General features: G+C 35.4%; 1 protein-coding gene across 9 annotated transcripts in view; it reads right to left on the bottom strand.

Moving 5' to 3' along the window:
* NOL4 (nucleolar protein 4) overlaps positions 1-24,663 on the bottom strand; it is a 410,102-nt gene that overhangs the window by 267,588 nt on the left and 117,851 nt on the right. For all 9 annotated transcript variants that reach the window (XM_082354304.1, XM_082354303.1, XM_082354305.1 and 6 more), the window contains one exon: positions 22,468-22,600. In XM_082354304.1, coding sequence (XP_082210430.1) covers positions 22,468-22,600 — 133 coding nt within the window. The remainder of the gene's footprint in view (positions 1-22,467; positions 22,601-24,663) is intronic.

Raw genomic sequence — 24,663 nt, 5'->3', positions numbered from 1 at the left:
AACTATAAGTCCTTTCAATCATATTTATTAAATGCTTCCAGAAGTAGTAAGTGAAATAAATTTTTTCATTCATTATATCATGTTGCTCAGAACTGAACAAAAGGAGAGAAGGGACTAATCTCCATGTAGTTTCCACCATGATCGTGGCACAAGAGGCATGGCCGAAGTGAGAAAAAATTCTGAAAAGTCAAAAGCATGTTTTCTTTCAGTGCTCTTCTTCCCCCAATTTAAACAGTTTACAAGTGAATAATTTTTGAAGCCGGGGGATGAGTACATTCTGCTATGAATACATACGTATGGTACTATTTTCTCTATTTCCATATGTGTTTGAAATTTTTGTATATATTTTATGCATTTTGTGTAAATATATATATTATATATACATATAAACAGACATATATAGTTTCTCCATAAATGAAAAATAAAAAGCCTTTAAGTTCCCATAGAGCGTTCCCAGTTAGAAGTTGGTAATTTAACTTTGGACAGTCATTCATATTTGCAAAGGTCTCACTTTGAGGGCTGTATATGTTAATTTTGATAAAGGAGAAAATATAAGAACCTCCAGAAACCAAAAGTATAATGGTAAAATCTGATACACCATGATAGGTGAATGAGGATGATACTTTAGTAGGGGCAGGCAGTAGCATGCACATGGGGTTCCTTGAGCAAACTACAGAAAGGCTGGCTACTTGCAAAAGGTGCTTCCTCTTGACAGATGAATTATAAAAAGATGCCCATTCGTCTGGACAAATGAAGCCTTGCACCAGCACATTTGGCTTGGCAGAGCCAAACACAACCTGGAATCAGCCTTCACTCACCCCATGGCCAGCAGCCTTTGTAAAGTGCACAAAGGTCATCACTTCATACCCAAACACAGCAGCCCAGGGGAACCATTTCTGGCATCCTCCAAATCCCTAACATCAACAGTAGCATATTCTGCTTACTCAAAAGATCATCCTGGATACTGTAAAATATGATTATCCAGAAACATGTGGCAAAAAACAATTATTGCTGGCTAACTGGACTGAATGAAAATCACTCTTCTGCTGCATTCATAATGTTGCCCCTGCCTCTTAGGTAGAGTGATGTCTGAAAATAAATTCAGTTCACTAAATGGCCCCCCAAAATGTAGATATGATGTTTCCTTAAATTCAGATGGTTTTCTCTTTATTGCAGATTGCAATAAATTTTGCTAGCTGGGACTCTTCAAAGTGCTGTAGGTGCGGGGGACCCTTGGACTACAGGCTGTTCCTTAGTTCAAATGTTCACCTGTGCTCAACTACAGGAAGACAGAAAAGTCACCTGAACAGCATTAACTGAGCTTCTCCTAAGCACAAGAGTTCAAAGAGGAGCTCCTTAATTCTTTCATGCAGATTTGAATTGCTACCTTCTTTTATATAAAATAACGTAAATGGCAAATCCCACTGAATAGTACAGTAACATTTAACACTTCCAGTGTTCTCAGACATAAATTTTCTACACAATGGTGGCTACTCAATTTATTATTTCTAACAAAATAGAAAGCATCTATTTTTAGCAATGTGACTGACTACGACGTAAGTCTTTGAATGGTGAACTCTACTTATGCTTAATTGGAATGTACACTGCAAATTCCCTGGAGGTGTATTCACAAGTCAATGTGAAAATGTGTTATACCAGACAGTAAGTTCTTGCTTGAATCAAATGGAATTCATACAGTCTACTGAATAAAAAGCAAGACATATTTCTTTTTAACTGTTATAATATATATATATATATATACACACATGCATATATGTGTGTGTATACTTAAAGTATCCAATGCCCACCAATCACTTAAAAGTTAAGTTTTCCTAAAAGTTAATAGGCATTATATAACATTTAAACACAAGAGAAAAACAAAACAAAACACAATTCAAACAAAAACAAAAACAAAAATACTACCAAGTACCCTCAATTTTAAGTGGAATTAAAGTCCACAGAATAAAAGATATGTAACAAAGAAGAGGAAAATCACTTTAATTCATGACATACTTAATTTTAAATATTTATAGAAATGAAGAATGTTGGTAGAAATTTGGTATCAGTAGACCTCTAGTGGTTATTAGAGTCATTGATAATTTTACTATTTTCCATTACTGCCTCTCTCAGCATAAAACAAAAAGTGTTCAAGTGTTCCAGGATATTACCTTCCATGGTAATAGTGCAAACAGTAGCAAATATCTATTCATGTCTTTGGAAAAACAATATAAAAAATAAAACTAACTTCCAAAGTAGGTTGGCTACAAACTACCAAATAAAAACATCCTAATCTTGCTACCCTTGAAAAATGCCTTTATAAGTTTTAAAATCCAGCTATTTATCTTTCCCATCACAAAATAACTTCCATGAAAAGAGGAATCCAATGCATATGTGTGTTTTATTTCTTTTCATCTCAGATAGTTGAAATACGCTAGCATTGTCTTGAAGCCAAGATACTTTAGTCTAAGTTTAAATATGTGAACAATGAATACATGGTTTTACTTATAAGGGAGACAATAAATACATGTTTTCTCTTTATATTAGAATGAAATAAATGTCAATTTTGGAGGATGATGGATATAAACCTCTCAGCATTGGTCGGATCACAGAAATTCGCATTAGGTGGACATAAATCGGATTCTAATTGAAGGTAAAATACCTCAGGTGAAGTTAATTTCCTTCCTCTAAATTTAAGTCATTGTTATGAATGATGGCTTCTGCCCTTTACTGATAAAGACAGTTGGCAGAATGCAAAAGCTATCTTGAAGCAGCAGCACTCTTCGGGTGACACTAGGTGTTGCAGAGACAGAACAACTCCCAGGAGACAATGCCACACAGCCTCAATACCACACTTTAACAAACCAATTACCTCCCACAAGAATGTGTCCCTTTACTACATATTATCAAATAATTCATTCTAAAAAGGTAAGTGGATGGGGGGGTGGTGGTGGTGGGGTGAATTGGGAGATTGGGACTGACATGTATACACTAATATGTATAAAATAGATAACTAACAAGAACCTGCTGTATAATAAATAATTAAATAAAATTTTTTTAAAAAGGTAAGTGGAGGAGAAGACAAAATATTTAGTAAGTCATGTTCAAGATAATTATGTGTACATAATGACAAGCCAATATGAAAAGCAGCAATTCTGCGATTACTCTTGGGATCAAAATATATAGTTTTAAAACATCTGTTTTGATCTGGAGGAGGATTTCTATCAATAAAATGCCTAGTGATCACTTATAAAAGAACATAGGTATAAAATGAACCTGGTATCCAATTTCCTACAAAGTATTTCAAAAGGAGGGAAACTGATCAAGATGATCAATTTAAGGTAACTGTGAAGGTCCCTTAGAAATGTTAACTCTGGGCTTTTTGTCCCAGATTTAATGATGGTTACTACTGACATGGTCACCAACTCAAGTGTACAAAAAAGAGAACATTTTCCTTTGTAACTGATTTCAGTTTATTTGCCCCACTTCTGGACAGGGAGGGAAATTTACGCCAAGTGAAAGTGGTTCAGTCATTTCCAGTGAAAACTCAGTCTTTTTTGTATAACTACTCAATCTCTCTTGTAAACTAATCAGGATTCTAACCTCCACCGGCACCCCTGCCCCTTCTCCCTAGGAGCCTCGGTGAACTTGTGTTGTATGAAGCTTGGAAAGGGTAGGTGAGAAGGAAAGAGAGACCAGTTTATTCTGCCTTGACTGTTTCCCCATGGGAGAGTAGCTATCTCATGAGATGTCTATTCTTACTGGATTTGCTGATGATAACCATGACCCTGCCAGGGCTTCCAGTGATAAATTCAGGACTTTTTCATCCCAACCACGAGATTCTTCCAGCTCACTAGACCTCTCACCTGCTTCTTCCTGTCACCCCATCTCATGCTGATATGTGTCTGTGAGACTTTCCTTTAATCTATTATCTTAGTACCTCATGCTACCGTTAATGCACTCTTCAGATGTGATGTTGGACACATGGCATCTATGAGGTCTGCAGTCTTTCTGAATAAACCCTGGGTAATGAGACCCACACTCACTCTGTTCTTTGATCCTTCAAGCATATTCCAATTACCCTGCCACCCCATCCATAGCCACTAGACTTTTTCCAGAGAACCTTGCAGCTCATCCCTCTAAATTGCTCTTTTCCAAATACAGTTGGACCATTAACTTCTTTGGGGAGGAAAAAAACAGTTCTTATGTAATTATGCATTCTTATCCATTCTATAATTTATTCATTCAGACCTCTAGGCTTTTGCTCCTATCTTAAGCCAATTTCTTAGAATTGTATGCTATGTTTGGATCTTGCCAGTGAAAGCCATGGTTTTAAAGCTATATATCTATGCTATTAATTTTAAAATATCTGCTGAAGTACTCAAAAGCCAAGCAATTGATTCATTATTCTTTCTATCCCATGCTTAGCCTGAGGACAGTTCATTTGGAAAGCCCTGGATTCTGCTTGAGAGGAGATGTGGCTAGCAGAAGCAGGATTTGAAACACCCAGCACACACAGTTTAACATCAAAATATTGCCCCATCACACCTTAACATCTACAAAACACACGGCCTTTGCACATGCTGTTGCTTCTGCCTGAAGTGCTCTTGTGTCTTTTTTCACCTGTGAACTGTTTTTCATCTTCTGGATCTAGATCACTTCTGAGTGGTATTTCCAGCTCCTCCATGGTCAGGTTAAATCCATGCCACTGTTATACTCTTTCATGAGGGAGTATACTCCTTCCCCTCATAGTGGTTGCTATAATTTGTAATGATAAATTTAGTCATATATCCCCACCCCATTAGACTCTATATCAATGTTAACAGTGTAAACCCCTTGTATGTTTTGCATGCTGCTGAACTTCTAACACTTCATATAGCAGTTCTCACACGTAGTAGATGGTCAATAAATTTTTGTTGTAAATGACTATATTATCTTATTGGTTCCTATCACAACCTCTGATTTGTAAAGCAAGCATTACCCCTACTTGAAAATGGAGGGCTCTTAGGCTAATTGTATGTGAAATGGCATGTATCAGGACACACAGGTCACGTCATACAACTAGGATCTAAACTTTGGTCCTGTGAACCCTGGTCCACTGCTGTCCGTCATACCACATCCTTGTCCATTGTCACTGTCATCTTTAATAATAGTTTGGAATCCGGTATATAAAGAATTCTTAGTAAATGTTTGCTGTACAAGGTAAAATATTATTTTTAGTAGCAAACAGCAGTATGGTTTAACAGAAAGAAAACAAAAGACATGGTTTAATTTTGCAATGAGAATAATATGTAACCCAAGAAACTATTTTGACTATTAAACAGCATGATAGTATTATAATAATATCACCACAACAGGGTAAGAAACATTTTTCAAAAGAAAGTGAAAATACCTAGCGTATCTGGAGCTTATTTATAAATTGTTCATACCCAGAATAACATTTTGTAGTCTTCTTTTTAAGAAAGCAGGAGTAGACCCTTATCTATAAATGTAAATGCAGAAGCTAGCCTATTTACAGATTGGCTGGCTGACAAGTCCTAGAACACATGTAGGGATATTGACAATTGTTAGACAAAAAATATGCCCAAGTGGTAAATGGTTCTATTATTAACCACTCAATTTACCAAATATAGGTTCTCAAAACCAAAAGCTCTCAAAATCATCTAATAAATTTTACTGGGCTACTTTTATTCTTTTTGCAAATGCAAGTAATTTTAATTTATAATATTAAAAGGTTTCTTTTGAAGTTTGATGGTTTGTTTATTTTGAAAGTTTGCTCACATCTGGGTAGGGCTGAATATCCCATTGTTATACAAGTCTACTTCACTTAATCTGGATAATTTCCACTTTCTGTAACCTTTAACATTCATTTTTGTTTTCATTATATTAACATGACTATTATTGTTATATAAAGTATGCTATTTTAAGACATGTGACTTGTTTGAATTATATTTCAAAATAGTCTATTCATCTGGATGCTTTATGCAGGAAAATGGTACTCTTTATCCAAAAGGGAGTACATTTTATTGTTATTTCACACAAAGCAAAGCTGAAATGTTACCCAAAAAAGCTTATAAGATAAAATAAGTCATTACGGGCATGAGTGGATGGCCATGAGTGACAAATGGTATATTTTTTTTCCCCTTCTGCCAAACCTTGGTCGTCTTATTTAGAATAAAGCACAGTAAAATAAAATGAGAAGATTCTAAATAAGGAATGCAGTAGAGGAGGTAAATCACAAATTCTCATTGTCCTTTCCATACAAGGAAAGAACGGGGGAAACGAAAGAAATTTTCAAAAGTCAATTACATATTTAACAGATAAAAGGAAATATGAATGTTAAACACAGGGCAATTATTGGCAAGAGATATTATTGAAATAAACAGAATTTAAGTTTGCTACTTCTATTTTAGAAAGCTAAGTGAAACCAACATATTTCAATGGCTAGAAATAATACCTTAATTTCTTCATAACAATGCAGAAACAAAGATATGTGCATGAAAATAGGAAAGTATGGGGATACATCTACAAGTAGCTATTACAGACAGATTAAAAAGCACAGATAATAGTGAAATATTAGTCAGAATATTAATGCTCTGTCCAGGAAATAAGAACTTGATGGGATGGTTGAGCATGCATGGCATAAAATAATGTGTGTAAATAAGCATAGTTACAGAATATAATAAATGCAATGAATACAGACCTGGGCTTGGGGCAACTTGGAAACTCATCTTTAAAAATGTAGGCTCCAGATCCAGAACGCCTGTGTTCCAATCCTGATTCTACCACTTAACAGTTGGGTAATGACAGTTACTTAGCCTCGGTTTCTTCATCTATGCCATCAAAATAACAAGCCCCTACTTCATAGGATTATTGTGAAAACCCACAAAGTTAATTCTTGGGACAGTGCCTGGCATACACTAAGCAGTCAAGACATTTTATTTCTCCTCATCATCTATCTTCACTTTCATTTGGAAATATGTAAAACAATAATCTGATTTTTAGATGGTTGGATCCAGATGAGAATTTAGATCTTTTTCATCAACTCTAAAATAGAATTATGCACATGCCATTTTAGATAGATAAACCACTGATGCTGTGGGCATGCAGTAAGAGAGTAAGCATGTCCTCACTGACACCAATTTAGAACACTGACCTCAGGGTTCAGTGTACTAAGCTCCCCTGTACCTATAATGCTAATCTGATTTTCCTGATTGCCTTATCACAGATTTGAATAAAGACAGAGCTAAGTAGTTATGAGCTGTATTTTTTATTTTTATGATGCTAGAATCTATTCTCCAAGACGCTGTTATACTGCAGCAATAATGAGATGTTAGTGGATATATTAGTGAAATAAATCTGCATACTGAAAGATAGGCTGATTGATGATATTTGATTGTCAAAACACTCAAAATTTCTGAAATGTATATAGACATTTTGAAGTTGTCAAAGCTTTAATGATGTTGCTGTTGAAGGAAATCCCAAGACCCTCCAGTACCTCAGGACAAATTTTATGAAAAACACTTGAAGGAAAACAATCATTATTGCTGAAAGCACTAAAACTCTTGTTCTTTCTCTCTCCCCCTCCCTCCCTCCTTTTCTCCATCTCTATATACACACATACATATATATGCACATGCTTATGTACACACATACATTTGGGAAGGAATAGGAATAAGGGTTCTTATAAATGATGTTCATAAAGAAGAGGAAAAGAAGGGAATGCTAATTTCACATTTTAGCAAGACCCATCAGTCTTTGTGTTAAACACAGTTTCTTACCAAATGCATGGAAGATTGGCAGTAAAAAGAAGACAGAGAATGATTCTGGGTGACTCCTGCAGTCAAGGAAAGAGGGATAAACTGGAAGAGTGGGAAGTCTGCTCCTTCAGCAATCACCCTGGTTTTCTAAGTACTCATCATATGTGTATCTTGGAATTAAAATGGCTCTTTAAAGATGGGAAAGGCTGCTGGGAGAAGGATGGGGGTGTCTCCATCATTCTTTAATCCCTTTTCTCTAGCATGAGAAAACACTTAAACCAGTTTAGAGACACATAGAAAACAATGGAGCCCTGTTTATTTTTTAAAGGAAAATGTTTTGTCAGGATGAAGACAACAGAAAATATTATAGACAAAAAAGAGAATCCTAAAAGGGTGAACACTCAGAGTGTTCTGGGGCTAGGATGAATCTTACAGAGGGTTTATCGAAGCTTCTCATGTTCAGATGTAGAAATGGTTGCCCAAATATGTTAACAGTTCTTAAATAAGGCTGAAAAATTAGTTACTGGCAGAGCTGGGCCAAGAAATCAGGTCTCAAGATTTAAAATTAAGAGTTGCTTTAAAATTAAGAGTTGCCTTGTGAATGAATTCACTTCCAGATCTCAAAGTTACTTTACTGTTCCATTGCTCCTGACAGGATTTAGGAGGTAGACAAGGCAGACAGCACAGGCATCAGGAACTCCAAAGAAAGGTGTAAAAAAAGACAGCTGACTACTCACTCATGTGCAAGGAAATCAACTAACTTCCTGTCCAATATTTGGCAAGAAAGACTGAGTCTAAGAGTTGAGTACATTTTCACTACAGAAGTAAGCAAACGAAGAAAAAATCTCAACACACCATTTCAATTCAAAAACTACATTCTACTATATGTCAAACACTGTGCTGGGCTCCAAGGCAGTAAGCTAGGATGCACAAGATACACTCTGTTTCCTGCCCCCAAGGCGCTCCCCATCAAATAAAATGAGACTGATAAGAAACCAATTATACCATAAATTTATAATGAATGAAATATCCTTTCAACTGCTTTCTTTAATACCCTCCAACTGTTATTTCCTTCTATCAACCTACCATCTAACTATGATCTTTGTAAACCTAGTAAATAAAGATTTTTTATGGTCAATTTAGCCCATTTTGTAACTGCTTTATCTCTCTATACAACTCTCTTGCAACAGCAGCTTCAAAGCCCTACTCCACTGAGATTATTTTTGCCTAAAGGCTAAAACTGTTTTATAACAAAATAATAGCTAGCTGACCCACATAAGCAACAAGAAATTTGTAAAGAAACACAGCATGGTGTTGGCTTTACAGTGAGAGCTTATAAAGGCTAGCCAAGTGATAGTAAAAGGAAACAAAAAAAATTAGAAAAAAAAGTTCATTGCTCAAGACTTTCAAATTGGGAAAATTCAAGTGGTTCTGATTCTATAATATGGTAAAGATTCATGGATTTATAGGTTCAAATTTTATTTGAATGAATTCACAAAGGATATGTACTTTCTAACTTCCTTCCACAGTCATGTGAATTCTTGACCTTATTTATGCATTATCAGACAGATAAAAATCAATATTCAAGGACTAATGGTTCTAGCATCTTCTACTTGATTCCAGTAGAATTTTGGCCTCTCCCAGGGACACTGAAACATGGACCACTGGATCCATGCGTAAAAAAATTAATAAGCAGAAACCTCAATTAAACAGAGTTGGGAGACCAGAAAGGGGAGCTCTCATTCCCTGCAATGATAGCAGCACTCAATGGGAAGAAGAAAGATACCTCTTCTTTACTGGCACGAACTCAGCCCACAAAAACCCATGACTCTTTGTTTACTATAGTCCTCCAAATTCCCTTTTCCCTTCTGTAAAAGAGTGCACCTTCCCTTGCGTGTGGGGACTTGTGTGAGGTTCCTCATGGCTAAAGATCCTAAATTATAATTTTATAATTCTCTGCTGTTCCTGAATAAACCCATCTTTGCTGGAGAAATATCTGGCAGTCTATTTGTTTTACGTCAACATTTTGGTGGCCATACAGAGACCAGAGAAGACCCCTGAAGGCTCCTGGGCTGGTAGGCAAATGAGTGTGGTATCCATAAATGAGCCCATTGTTGTTCACTGCTTTCTTGCCAACCTTGAAGTATGAAGGTATATCTTTCTCCTAGATCTGAGTTCACACCCTCTTTGTGTTTGAAGCTCTCCAGGCTTTATCTGGGATCTATTTTACGGTTTTTGTCTATCTGGTAAAGGCCTTGTTCTGTATGTGAGTACTCACTCAGTGCTATGGTCTGATTTTGAGATCAGACTGTTTCAACCAAAGCTGGCTGAGAAGCCATCTGCCCATTCCTTTGGGAACAGGGGCTGCTTCACTAAAACTGTGAAAGTTCAGCCATCCTGCTGGCCCATTCTTTTGGAATAGAGGCTGTTCTCCGGCAACTGGCTGGAAAGCCTTTGGTTCCTCCAGGACAGTCCTGTTTCCTTAGACTAGCTGGTGTTAGGCCTTAAAGGCTATTCAATTTGGAAACTGTTTAAGTTGGAAGCTGTCTGAATTGAGGTGTTTAAGCTGTAGGTTACTTACGCTGTTTGAAAAGTGTTCTTTTACTCTAGAAAAAAACCTCTAAGAAATGGGATCTCAGTTATCTAAATATTTTGAGGGTGCCCCCACCAGACTCTGGCCAAATTTATGCTTAAAAACCACGGTCTCTCCTCATGTACATCTATAAGTAAATGGACTAACTTGACCAAAGACAATTTAGAGTATCAAAGGCCATCATGGAGAACTTTGGAAATTACCAAACTTAATTTCCTGAAAATGGAATTGGACTACATAACTCAAAAATTTCCAGAACTGAGTAGAATACTTATTTTGATTGGTATTTTCAGGCTTTCTAACATTACCAGGAGTCTAAAATTGCCTCTCTGAAAATTAAGGTTTTAAGATTAACCGAGGCAAACAAATGATTAAAGAAAGAAAAATGGCTCCCAAAGCCTCAGGCTCTTCTTCCTTCATTTGTTTGGTCTCAGGTTCGGCCTCTGGTGCCATCTTGCCTCTCTCCCTCAGCTGCTTATGGTCAGACTCAACCTCCAGCACCATCTTTCTACTTCCCTCCTACTACAACTATGCCTCCTCTATGCCCTCAATTCCCCCACACCAATTCTCTCTCCTAACTTCCCCCTCTTTCTGAAGCTCTTCCCTCTCCCTTTTTCTCTACACTTACCAGGATTTGCCCCTTTAGAATTAAACCCTCTGAGGATCCAGAGGCTAAACCCTTAATTTCTTATATTCCCTGGACTAAAGCTTAACTGCGAGCCATAGCCAAAAATTTTCCTAAAGTAACCAAAGATATTCACGGACTTGCTGAGGAATTTAATATAGTCATTTAAACTTACCAACCTGGTTTCTCAGATTTGTATCAGTAGATCATAAGCCTGTTGGTAAAGGCCGGGCCCAGCACTGGATGAAAACCACTAATTGGGAAAATTCTGAAAGGTCTCTGGAATTAAAATAGGGAGACCAGCCTGCTAACTTGTATAGGATCAGGCTTGAACAATTGCTAGGCAACTTCATCGGGCAATTCGCAGGGCTTTTCCAAAGCTTGTTGATTGGAACAAGATTCAGGCCTGCAAACAAAAATCCGATGAACCTGTTCATGACTTCACAATTGACTTCAGATTATTTTTAAAGAAAATTCTGGTCTTTCAGATGTTGGTTCCTTCCAGGTAGCTTTTAACTCTATGCTTATTAAAGGGCTCAACCAGGACATTCCCCTTCTATTAAAAAGGACAGGATGGAATGGGAAGCTATGCCCACTCCAGATTCAGTTAATCTAGAAAACCAGCTCTCTCACACCCTAGATAAGTCACCTAAAAGGAAGACCATCAAAATTCTTAATCTTCACATCCAGCAAATGAAGACTCCTAGACGAAACCAAAACCCTCTTAGTTTCTGCTATCATTTCAAAGAGCCAGGACATTAGAAAAGAGACTGTTATAAATTTAGGAACTTTAGGTGCTTTCTAACCTGTTTTTCTAACGTCCTGCCGACTCTCAATAACAAGCCTCCAAAGAACTATAGGGCTCTTCCCAATCCTCCCTCTTAATTGGCTTGGAGAAAGATTTTTCCAGATTCAGGATGAATTTCTTCCAATCCTGACACTGGAGCCACCTTCTTCGTACTCAAACACACTGCTATAAAGCAGCCCCTGTCTCAGAATACTGAAACAGTTCTAGTGGGGAGTCTCTTATGAAGCTGTCTCTGAACCTACTCCCTTTTGTTTAGGCCCTTTGAGAAATATACATCATTTTTTTCCCCTTTAGTTCCTCAGTCCCTATACATTTATTAGGCTGGGAATTCTTAGGGAAATATCATGCTGGGATTTTTTTCTCCCAAAAGGGGTAAATCATTCTAGAATTTCACAGTAGTCATCAAGTAACCAACCAGGTGAATTAAATAACCCTTTGGCATATTTCATTTGTTCCATTTCTGATGGTACTCGAGCTGATTCTGGAAACACTCTTTGTTCCTATTGAATTAGCTACCATACTCCTTATGGGAAAAACCTCCAACTGATACTGGCAAAATTCACAGCACATCTCCCATCAAAATTCAGATAGATCCCTCAAAACCTCTTCCCAGAATCAATCCATACCCTATAAGTAAAGCAGCCCTTCAAGGCATAAAACCCATAATAGAAGATTTCAAGGCTGAAGGCCTCATTATCTCTTGTAGTAGCCCCTGGTGCTACTATTTTACTGGTGCAAAAACCTAAGGGCTGAGGGTGAAGGTGTATCTAGGACCTCTAAGCAATAAACGATACTGTTAACCCTCTACACTCTGTTGTTCCTAATCCTCATAGGTTACTAATACCTATTCATTCCTACTGGAAGTAAATTCTTTATTGTAATTGATTTAAACAGTGCATTTTTTAGTATTCCAGTATTGATGAAGCTGGTCAATACCTTTTTGCCTTCACTTGGGAAGAAAAACAATTCACCTGGACAGTAATGCCTCAGGGTTTTACTGAGAGTCCTTCTTATTTCTTGCAAATCCTGAAGGCTGATCTGGATGATATAAAGTTCTCTAGAGGTTCTATTTTGTTGCAAAATGTGTACGATTCGCTTCTTTGCTCTCATTCTCAAGCCTCCTCATAGGAAGGCCACATCCATGTGCTAAAGCTTTCAGCCTTAAAGGGACATAAGTTGCCAAAAAAATTGCATTTTTTCCAAACCGAGGTTCAATATAGCGTCTGATATCAGAACAAGGGCTACACCTAGATGCAGACAGGCTTCAAGTTGTCCTAAACTTCCCTAAACCCAAAGCTCAGTGCCAGCTGCAAGGCTTTCTCTGGCCAGTTAGTTATTGCTGAAATAGGATTCCAAATTTCTCTCTTATGGCCAAACCTCTATATGTTTTACTAAAGAACAACAACCCTGAGCCAATTCTATGGGAGTAACTGAATGGCACAGCCTTTAAAGGAGAGTTTGATGAACCCATCTGCCCTTGGGCAGCCCAATTATCAGATGACCTTTTTTCATTTTGTACATGAAAAGGAAGGAAATGTCCTTGGGGCACTTGCCCAAAAATATAGAGACCACCATCCACCCAACAGGGTATTACAATCAGCAACTGGACCCTGCCACATAAGGGCTACTCCCCTTGTCTTAGAGCCATTACCACCACTGTTCATTTGGTTAATACCATCAAGAAAATTGTTGTGGGATTTCTTTTCACCATTTCTGTACTTCATGCATTTTTGTACTATTTTTGTACCGCTCCTGAATTCTCATCACACTCATCATCTCTCATTCAGCCACCTCACCTCCTATGAAGTCCTTTTGTTAACTGCTCTTCACATATCTCTTTTACATTGTAGCAACCTTAACCCTACTACTTGCCTCCCCTCTGTCACTGATGAAGTCCCTCACAACTGCTCAGCACTGATGAATCACCTCCTGACTCCTCGTGATGATCTACAGGAAACTCCTCTGGAGCAACCTTTTCACAGGGTGCTATCAGGAGATGAAGACCTTATGCATTGCACCTTGTAACCTGGAGATTTCATCTACTGGAAAAAAACACCTCCTGAAGAACTCCTCAAATTCCATAGAGATGTCCCTATCAGGTACTTCTAACTAACTCCTGTCCCACCAAACTCCAAGAAATAGATTCTTAGATTCAAATGACACACCTACAGAAAGCACCGAACCCTGAATGGACCTACACATCATCTGGTGACATGAAAGTAAAGATTTCCTGGAATTGAAGCAGGTGACATTTGATAGAATAACTTTCCTATGATATCAGGACCAGGCCTGTTGGAAGATATCTGGACAAAACCTTTGATGGTTACATAACACTTCAGATGATATCTGATGTCTATGATCTTGATAACATATGGACCTTAGATAAAATGTGCCTGAGAGTTCCCCCTACTACCACTCCTCATTATTCAAATGTGACCTCAATAGTTTTCTCATCTGTGCACTTTCCCTCTGACATGAAACATTACTCCTAGGAAAGGTCCTTCTTGGAATTGAGGGACAAAAAGCCACTAAAACTAGAAAACCTTACGCTTGATCAGCGAGGCGTTCAGAGAAAGAACTTGTTCAAAAGGGGGACATGAAAAAAATAAATAGAAACCTCAATTAAATAGAGTTGGGAGAACAGAAGGGGGAACTCTCATGCCCTGCAATGACAACAGAACCCAAATGGAAGAAGAAACACCTCACTTCTTTCCTTGGAAGGACTCAGCCAATGAAAAGCCATGGACTCTTTGTTTATTATAACCCTCCCAACTTTGTTTTCCCCTCTATAAAAACATTCTCCCTCCCTTGCCACTAGGGGACTTATTGCTACTTTGTATGTCTCACCATGATTGCAGACCCCAAATTGCAATTCTCTGCTAATCAGGAATAAACCTATCTTTCCTGGAGAAATATCTGGCAATCTATTTGTCTGGCAATCTATTTGTTTTAGGTCAACACACTCATGAACCAGCAATCACTACCATGAAGAAAATGACAAACCACAAGAGCAATACTTGAAAACAAAGAACTAACCCAGAAGTAAAATTCCAAATTAATTTGACATCCTTTAATGATCAGATTAGACTCTCCAAGGCAAGCCTGGAACCAAGCCAGTTTCCCCTGATTTTCCAGAGACCCAGGACCTAGCTAAGATTGGATTGGTCTCTGGGGTGTGCAAACTTCAGACTGAGATCAATAAGCTAAATTTCTATCAAGCACTCACTTATATGAAAAATCACTTATGTAATACAAGAATCAAAAAGCAGAATTTTAACCTAAGAGAAAAGTAAACTTTCAAATAATATGATGTTAAATGCAAGAAGAAAATAATATTCCCCACAAAAGTATACTAAATAAATGCATAATTCAGCATCTTTTTTCCATACTTATGCTTTATATGTAAGTCAAGTTGCTATTTCTTCTGCTTTTGGAAATAGAGAATTACTACTTAAGAGCAATTTCAAATGATTAAATATACAAACACCAAGACACACACACACACACAAACACAGGCATACATAATATTACAAAAAAATCTAGCAATCAAAATTTCCTCTAATTCATAGTAACATTCTTTATAATTAATTATCGATTTTCTTTATTTAGCTTATAATAATACTTTATATTTCTGGAAATTATAATATAATTACTTATAGAGCAACTGCAATGAAGAGAAAGCTCTCTAAAAGCTTCATCAGCTTAACTACCTCAACCCAGAATAATTAATTCAATAAATTTACCATGAGAATTACTTTTTAATCAGGCATTAGAACAACTTGTTCTAAGAAAAAACAGCAGCACTGTAACATTTTCATGTATTTTAAGTCCATAAGTGTATTCAGCTTAAAAATTGAGAACAGTAACAGTGTTAAGAATAGACTCAAATTTGGAAGTCAAAAACTTTATTACACTTAACGTAAAAAGAAAATAAATCAACATTCATTTGACCATTTTTGCTTTATGCAAAATTTCCTAAACAATTAGAAACAGTTAAAAGAAAATAAAGTTGTAGAACAAAGAAAATGACTTACACAAGACAACACAACCTCAGTAGGGAATTTGGTGTTCAGTCTGAACAAATTTTAATAGCTTTTCTACTTAAAACTCACCATTATTAAAAATTAATTACTAAATTTAATTTCCTATTATGTATACTGTTTTACATCATTTTTATTAAAAACATGTTTTATTAGATTTTCCAACTAAATTAAATGGCGAATAGTAGTTGTTTTATTGCTGGTTTGTATGCTTTAATAATTACCCAAAACTATTCTATTCAGCTACATTAGATGTAATTTTAGTCACAAACATATTTTTACCAAAATTGTATTAACATGTACACAGAGCAGTAAAAAAGTATTGTGTGTGTGTGTTTTCTTAAGTCCAATGTGTACAATATTCAGATAGATCGGACTGCAAACAGACTATAAAACATAATAGCCTAGTAGAAGGATGTTTTCAAAAGTAATAAAAAATGCAGCATGCAGCAACTTTCGTAATGAAGAAAACAATGTTAACTGAAACCCATAGAAACTTGCACAATCCTCACTCAGAAAGTGACTCAGAAGGTACCACTGACCAAAAACAGCATTTGAGCATCTGAACTACACCCACCTGACTCAATTTTGTTGTCATCTTCACATTCCAAAACTGCCAGGTAGAAATGTGAGGAGTATCTTCAAAAGTATAGTCTGGAACATCGGCACCACCCTTTTCCCCACACCTTAGTCATCCCATGTGAGGTGGGTCCCCTAGATCTGTATTTTTAAAATAAGTTCCCCAGGTAGGAGTCTATGCTGTCAGCTCAGCATATAATCTAAACAAGGACAGAAGAAAAAGTGCAATGGCCACTACAATATCACTTTACCCAGTTATTTACCTCCCAATTAAATTGCTATTTTTAAATTTACTCCCTTCCATGTTTACACTCAGAACAAGACTATGGTCATCTTAAAAGTGTACTAGTCAAGATACATAATGTTTGTTGTACATATGTATGCATCACTGCTCTGAAACAGTATATTTTGAAATATATCCCAATTTCAGAAACATTTCGTTTTCATAATTTTCATGTTCTATTTTATTTTAAGTTATTCTAGAGCTTAAACTATTAGGTTGAGTCAATATGGCAAGTTCATATGGTTCAACCTAATACATCATGTTCATGTTTGGACATTAGAATTCAAAATATTCACCTATTACTCGGAGATAATGCAGGTTCGGTTCCAGACCACCACAGTAAAAATGAATACTGTAATAAAGCAAGTCATATAAACTTTTTGGTTTCCCAGTGCATATAAAAGTTATGTTTACATGATACTGCAGTCAATTAAGTGTGCAATAGCATTACATCTCAAAAAACAATGTACATACCTTAACTTAAAAATACTTCATTGCTAAAAAATGTTAACTGTCATCTGAGCCTATGGTTAGTCAATCTTTTTGCAATAGTAATATCATCGATCACTGAGTTTTTGCATCAAAGATCACTGACTGCATATCACTATAACAAATATAATAATAATAAAAAGGTTTGAAATATTACAAGAATTACCAAAATGTGACACAGAGACACAAAGTGAGCAAATGCTATTGGAAAATTGGCACTGATAGACTTGCTCGACACATGGTTGCCACAAACTTTCAATATGTAAAAAAACAAAATATCTGCAAAGCACAATAAACTGAAGAGCAATAAAATGAGGCATGGCTGTATTTAATTACCTATAATATATTAATAGCTTATATGAATTATTACTTAATTTTCACTAAACTGATATTTATGTAAAAAATTTACCTGCTCTTAGCAGTGAAGTAAGACCTAAAATTCTTCTAAGTCTATTATAATTAAGCATTATTGTAAGACATATATATATATGATTATATATACACACACACAGTATTCTAATATTTGTATGCACATTAGCCACTAAATTCCAATTCATTTTTTCCTGTTTATCAAAAATGGCCTAACGAATTGAAGCATATCAAAACATTTCTAGAATACAAACATTATACAGAAAGAGGGAGATTTTCAAATTCTGGCAAATGAACTATGCATTTCTAAATGATATTAGAATTATCAAATACATCTTTGAATGAAAAAGTTGCCTTAAATACATTATTTACAAGTCCATCACAGGTAGAAATTCAAGTAAATGTTGATGAATGCTTTAAGAGAATTCTTAACTCTGAAGTCTTTCTCCCTCTTTTGTTGTTTCTAGACATTACAACGCTTTGCTTGGCACATGGAGCATTGCTAATTTTCAATGTATAAACAAGTCATTGTTTGATACATTAATGAAGTACCAAATATTGCAAAAAAAAAATTATGTTAAAAAATATCTCTACATAACTTCATTGAGCCAAGAGACAAGGCAAATTCAACACATTCTCCTAAGGGATATATATCCTGTAATGTCACAACCAAAACAAAACAAAATGAGGGCCAAAGAGAAATATATACTTTTTTTTCTATTGCAGTCCCTTACTTTTAAAGCTGATTAAGCTGATGTGCAAAGAGCTGAAGGTTTTGACTTCCTTTTGTATTCCTATAATCTTAAAAAAAATGGCAAAAGGGCAAATACAATTTGTTGTGACTTAAAAATACAGAAATCCTTTGCTGGTAATAACGTAATAATATTTTTTGAGTTTCAAAAAGCACACATAGGGGCTTCCCTGGTGGTGCAGTGGTTAAGAATCCGCCTGCCAATGCAGGCGACACAGGTTCGAGCCCTGGTCCAGGAAGATACCACATGTCGCGGAGCAACTAAGCCTGTGGGCCACAACTACTGAGCCTGCACTCTAGAGTCCGCGAGCCACAACTACTGAGCCCACGTGCCACAACTACTAAAGCCCATGCGCCTAGAGCCCGTGTTCCGCAACAAGAGAAGCCACCACAATGAGAAGCCCGCACACCGCAACGAAGAGTAGCCCCCGCTCGCTGCAACTACAGAAAGCCTGCACACAGCAACGAAGACTCAACACAGCCAAAAATAAATAAATAAATAAAATAAATTAAAAATATATATATATTAAAAAAAGCACATATATTCCCTTATAAAAAATATCAATAGTATACAGTATGCTATTAACTCAGAAAAGCAATTAAAATCGTTCTTAGAAAAGTATTTCTCTATCAGAAGAAGCTGAATATTTAATTTGCACTGAATCTTTGTTTCTAAACCTGACACTTTTGCCAGATATCTTTTAATAAACAACCTAAGACAACAACAAAAAATAAATCAGCTGTTTTTAGAATGTACAAATTCAGAATAAATAATTGATTAAGAAAAAAGAATACTATTTTGAGCTAATCCATGTTTCCACAAATTTCTAGGATCTGAGATTGGAAGACAGAAGTCTTAAGTGACAATATTCCTACTTATAATCCATCGAAATGGATGGCAGAACAAGAACACTTACAAACTGATGAACATTCGAGTACAGAGCACCTTTAAGCTTTTTGATCCAGGAACGCTTTCTGGAATTCCATCGACCCCAGCCACTACAGAGCAGAACCTCTTTCACAGTAAGCCCCTTATATTCCACCGCAGCTTAAAGGACCTCATGTTTTCATGAGTAACTCAAATGATTATACAATCTTTAAATGATTTTAAACTAAAGGCATTATTTTAAGACTGCAAAAAAGTTTTAAATAGCATAATATATTTTACTCAAAAAATGGGTGAGGTGGTCAAAAGGTACAAACTTCCAGTTATAAAAGAAATAAGTCCGAGGGCTATATTGTACAGCATAGAGTTAATAAGACTGTATTGCATATTTGAAAGTTACTTAGAGAGTAGATCTTAAAAGTTCTCATGACAAGAAAAAACAATTGTAACTATATGTGGTGATGGATGTTAACTAGAATTATTGTGGTGATAATTTCAAATTGTTATGTTGTGTATCTGAAAATAATATGACGTTATATGTAAATTAGATTTCAATTTCTTAAAATGAGGGTAAAATGCTTCCTATGCAAAGATTCAGAGTTTCTGTGCATTTTCTATCTTCCTATTTTCATTGAGTTAGGGGAGCATTATAAAGTTAAAATAAGCAAAAGAAGCTGAATATTATACATCAATGGACACATTCTTCTCTTTACCAAATTCCTCATTCTGGTTTGTGTCTTCTTCACCTTTACCTAATTATCTAGCCTGGTGGCAAGATATTTCCATTCTTTTCCTCCCTTTCCCCGATATGCATAAGATAATTATATTTCCAAAATGATCTATATTTTATATTCTTTCTTTCCCTTGGTATTGAATAGATTGCAGATCTTTTATAACCATAGTGAGATGAACACTGAAAAAGTGTTTTTCTATTTTATAGAAATATGTGTCCAATAACACATTGTTATACTTACTTGTGTTATAATTAGTAGGAAGGATTCCTAAAAAATCACAATACGCTATTTCAATTTCTTTACAATAATATCTTAACAGTAATCACTTAGTGTTAATGAAAATAGAACATTTAACTTTAACCTTCAAAAGTTTATATTGTTCATATTTTACGAATATTAAACTGGAGTTTCAGCTGTTAAAATATGAATTTCTCTTACAATTTCTCCAAAGACTTCAGACACATCTAATCCAAGGCTGCAGAGAAAGGAATTTAACTGCCAAGTCAAAATAAAATAATGCTCTAGAATACACTGTCCAATAAAAAAGCCACCCGCCACATGTGGCTATTGAAATATAAATTAACATTAATTAAAATTAAGTCAAATAAAATCAAAATTAGTCTCTCCATGCACTAGTCAGATGTCAAGTACTCAATAGCCACAATGGTTAGTGACCATCGGTACTGGACAGTGCAAATACAGAACATTTCCACAAACTCAGAAAGTCGATTGAGCAGTGTTTCCTAGACTTTCCTTCTCAAGGAGAAGTGTGAAGAGAAGTCATTGAACATGTAAGGAAAGGCTTAGGCTTAGGTTGGATAAGGAACAACTAGGTAAGTCCTTATCCTTGAGGCATACATCAATGTACGATGAGAAAGTGCTTTCTCCTAAGAGGAAGTAATATTTAACATTATTCCACTGCAGTTTATTGATATAGATTTATATCACATCAGCTGTCCCCTAGCCAAAGATCCACCATAGACAAATCAATCAAGAAAACAAAGAATTTCCGTCATGAGAGATATCCTCTTATTATTTATGGTCCCCAAAATTAAGGAATAAAAAAGATGATGGTATAAACAGGCAAAATACATGGATAAATATTAATAGAGTGATATATATATAGTTATTAGTTATATACAGTTATGTAGTTATTATTTTTATATAGTTACATCGTTACATAGTTTTATATATATATATATGTGTGTATATATATATATATATACATATATATATAGAGAGAGAGTTATTCCATCATCCTGGTGCTACATATTTTCCATTAAAACTTAAAATCTGAAGATCTACTAATATTTTAGAAGAAAAGAAGTAATTTATACCCACACCAGAAGAACTACACTCTTAGAAATTTCCCAAATAAATGTCATTTCTATTGCAATAGCTATTTTACTATGTAGCGAGTAATATATGATTTTAAAACCACTGATGATCAATGTACTGCTCCTTCCCCGTAACTCACGCCAACAAGGACACCAACATCTTTTAGACGCATCTGAAGTGGGAACAAAAGCCCCTCACCTTTTTAAAGACTTTTTGTATGCTTAAAATTAGGGATTTCTCATTTTACAACATAAGAACACAACAGCAGCTAGAAATGCAGCAATCTTTTGTAACCAGTTTTTAACAGCAAGTGTCAGAGAAAGCAAGGAAAGATCTTTTTTTGTTCTCAACAGATGTAGGCACAAAAATACACAGCCAGAAAGCTCATTTAAACTTGCTAATTACAGGAATAATAAACTAATTTTGAATAAAACTGGACAATTTCCTTCTATTTGTAACCGTGAATTTTCATCCACAATTACCCAAGTAAGGTACATTTACTTGCATACATAATTTTATATTTACAAAGACAAAAATCTACAAAGATAGTTTTAAAAGATCTCTGAATATATTAGACCTAAAGTGTTAACTGCTAAGTCTACTTTCTCTACATGTCCAGTTTTCTCTACCTTAACTGTTCTATCAAGAAGAGTGGGATGACTCAGGAATCTTCAATGGACCCAGGAATAAAAGATCACGATCTGTCCTTCCTTTACAGCTGAATAAAATAGCTCAAAATCGCAGCAAAAATCTTCTTACCCAGCAAAATCCCTATGGTAAAACCGTCCTTTTATAGCAACTGTTTTTGGCAAAAACTTTGTCTTTTCGTAAAATTAAAACATCCAAATTAATCTTTTGACCATTTTTAAACTCTTAATTCAGTCAGGAGAATAATGGCCCAAGAAACCAAAGCCAGAAAACATCACAGAAACCCAAACTCCATTGATAGAACTCATTTTAAGTTCGGAGAGCAAAACATGGGCAAGCCTGGATTTTATAACCAGTATTTGCAGTTTTAAACCAAATATTGATACTTGAATCTAAAGATAATGAAGCGGATAATATAACCTGAGTGCACAGAAAAAAAGTCTCCATGGAAACAGATAAAAAATTAACACAAGAATAAGAAGGAGTTGTTTTAACAAATTCTGATCCAGGTTTTTGTTAATGTTTTGTTTTGTTTATTTGGTTGTTTGCTCAATTTGAAAGCCTTACCATCCTGCTGGCCATGAAGAGCCTGGGGACTTTGCATCCTTTCCTCAAGATTGGAGCTAAGGTCAGAGTTCACAGCTGACATCCGTGTTGAATCACTCATATCAAATTCATCACTTTCTATTGAACTTTCATCCTGAAAATTGTTTTAAAATATCATCAAGTATCATAAAATATAATACATTCAGATAATGACCATTTTATCTATAGGGTCAGTTAAAGTTTAGCCAGTTAGTAAGCTTTTACAGAACTCAGTAAAATGTTACACATGAATAGATTCTTGAAATAACAAATAAGAAATTTGAAAACGTGTGGAGATTCAATGTTCTGTGTAAAAGATGTAAAACATAAAATAATGTATTTAGGAAGGACGTAGTTGAGGAATTATCTGAATAGTGAAATAATGGATTTTTTTTAATTAGTAAAAAAACTTCCTAAAAGAGTCAATCACAAAACATAGCAGAAAAAGAAATACATGTTTTGATTTTTTAAATAAATGACAATAAAATATTGTAAGCAAAAATCTGACACTGCAATAAAAAATCTTAACTAAAAATTTTTCTTTGGTAAACAAAATGGAATCTAAAAACAGACAAATTTACACAGCTAGATTCAAAGTCCACATTTGCTGGAAAACAAGTTAATCTTAGCACAACCTTTCTTTCTTCACAAGAGAATATATATGGCATTGCAACCACAAAAAGTTCAAGGTAAAAGTGTGCAAGATCCATTTACCAAAAGCCAGATCAGCAAATGGCTAAATTATCAAAAGGCAAGTTTGCCATATGGTCAATTCATCAAAATCTGTCAAATATTAACTTAAACCAAATCTATGCTATGTTGCTATAGTAATTTCCTCGAAGCAAACTCGTTTTTTGCTTTGGAGAACTGATTTTTGGACAAATGCTGTGCTTATGTAGGCAGGAAGGCCTTAGAAACCTGTGTAAAACATCATAAATGTTTAATTGAAACCACCAGGTTTAACTTCAATTTGTAAACATTTGATCTGAAAGTTTAACGTTAATGTAATGATTACCAGTAGCAATAGTGCTGCTATGTATATTGCAGACACTGTTATTTATATTTGCTTACATACTTCATCTTCATCACAGCCTGTGACTTATGTGCCAGCATTTACCCAATTTTACAGATTGAGAAATTGAGGCACAGAGCTGTTAAGTAATTTATTATACTATTATATACCAGAACTGGGATTCATTATGATGTCTCCCAAACTTAAGAAAAGAGCTTCTTTGAATAGGAAGAGTTCTCCTGGCTTCATAAATGACATCTTGGTATCAGCAAAGAAGTTGCTATGGTTAAGGTACAGGAGCGTTTTAGCAGACTAACAATGGGCATTCTGATCCCTAGGTCAGGCCCAGGTGATTTGGGTGTTCTTCCCTTACCTAAGGTCTGATTGTGTCTGGGTCTACTGAGTAGCACTAGCTCTTCATTAATTCAGCGAGGAAATGCCACCCTGGGAGGCCTCTGGGCAATCAGCCACACAGACTGCTCCCAGCCACGTGCCCTCTCGGTACATTATGTTATCTCCAATTCTAAATTCTAAGAAAATCCAAAGCATCTGAAATATTAAATATATATGTTCAAAAGAGAAGAAAAATAACAGAATTCAGTGCACACATCCATGTTATCAATGTGTACCATATACATATATGTACATATATACACACACATAGCTAGATGATATAGATATCCATTATATACACCCTAAGTGTCTGTAATATCACAGTATTTTAGAGCACATTCTCTGGAACCAGACTGCCTGGATTCAGATTTATACTCTGCCACCTATTAGATGTGTTTCCTTAAGCAAATTACCTAACATTGCTGTGCCTCAGTTTCCTCACCTATAAAACGGGAATAATAATAGTATCAATCTCATAGGGCTATATAATGATTGAGGGGCTATAATATATTTAAAGTAGTTAAAACAATGTCACATCCATAATAAGCACAAAACTGTTTGATATTGTTATATAGAATATGTAACAAATTTTACAGTATATAAGATTCATATTTATTATATGAACACATACAAAAATAAATGTAATGGTAAAGATGATCAATATGTATTTATAAAGTAGCTGTGGATACTATATGAACATAGTCTTTATAAAAGCATTTATTATATACCCTACAAAGAGCTAACTAGATGTAATCTAGTAAAATACTGTTTCC

Source organism: Balaenoptera borealis, assembly GCF_965194805.1.
Source record: "Balaenoptera borealis genome assembly, chromosome: 14".
NCBI lineage: Eukaryota > Metazoa > Chordata > Mammalia > Artiodactyla > Balaenopteridae > Balaenoptera > Balaenoptera borealis.
Note: the sequence above shows the minus strand (reverse complement) of the source record. Positions and strands in the feature narration are given on the sequence as shown.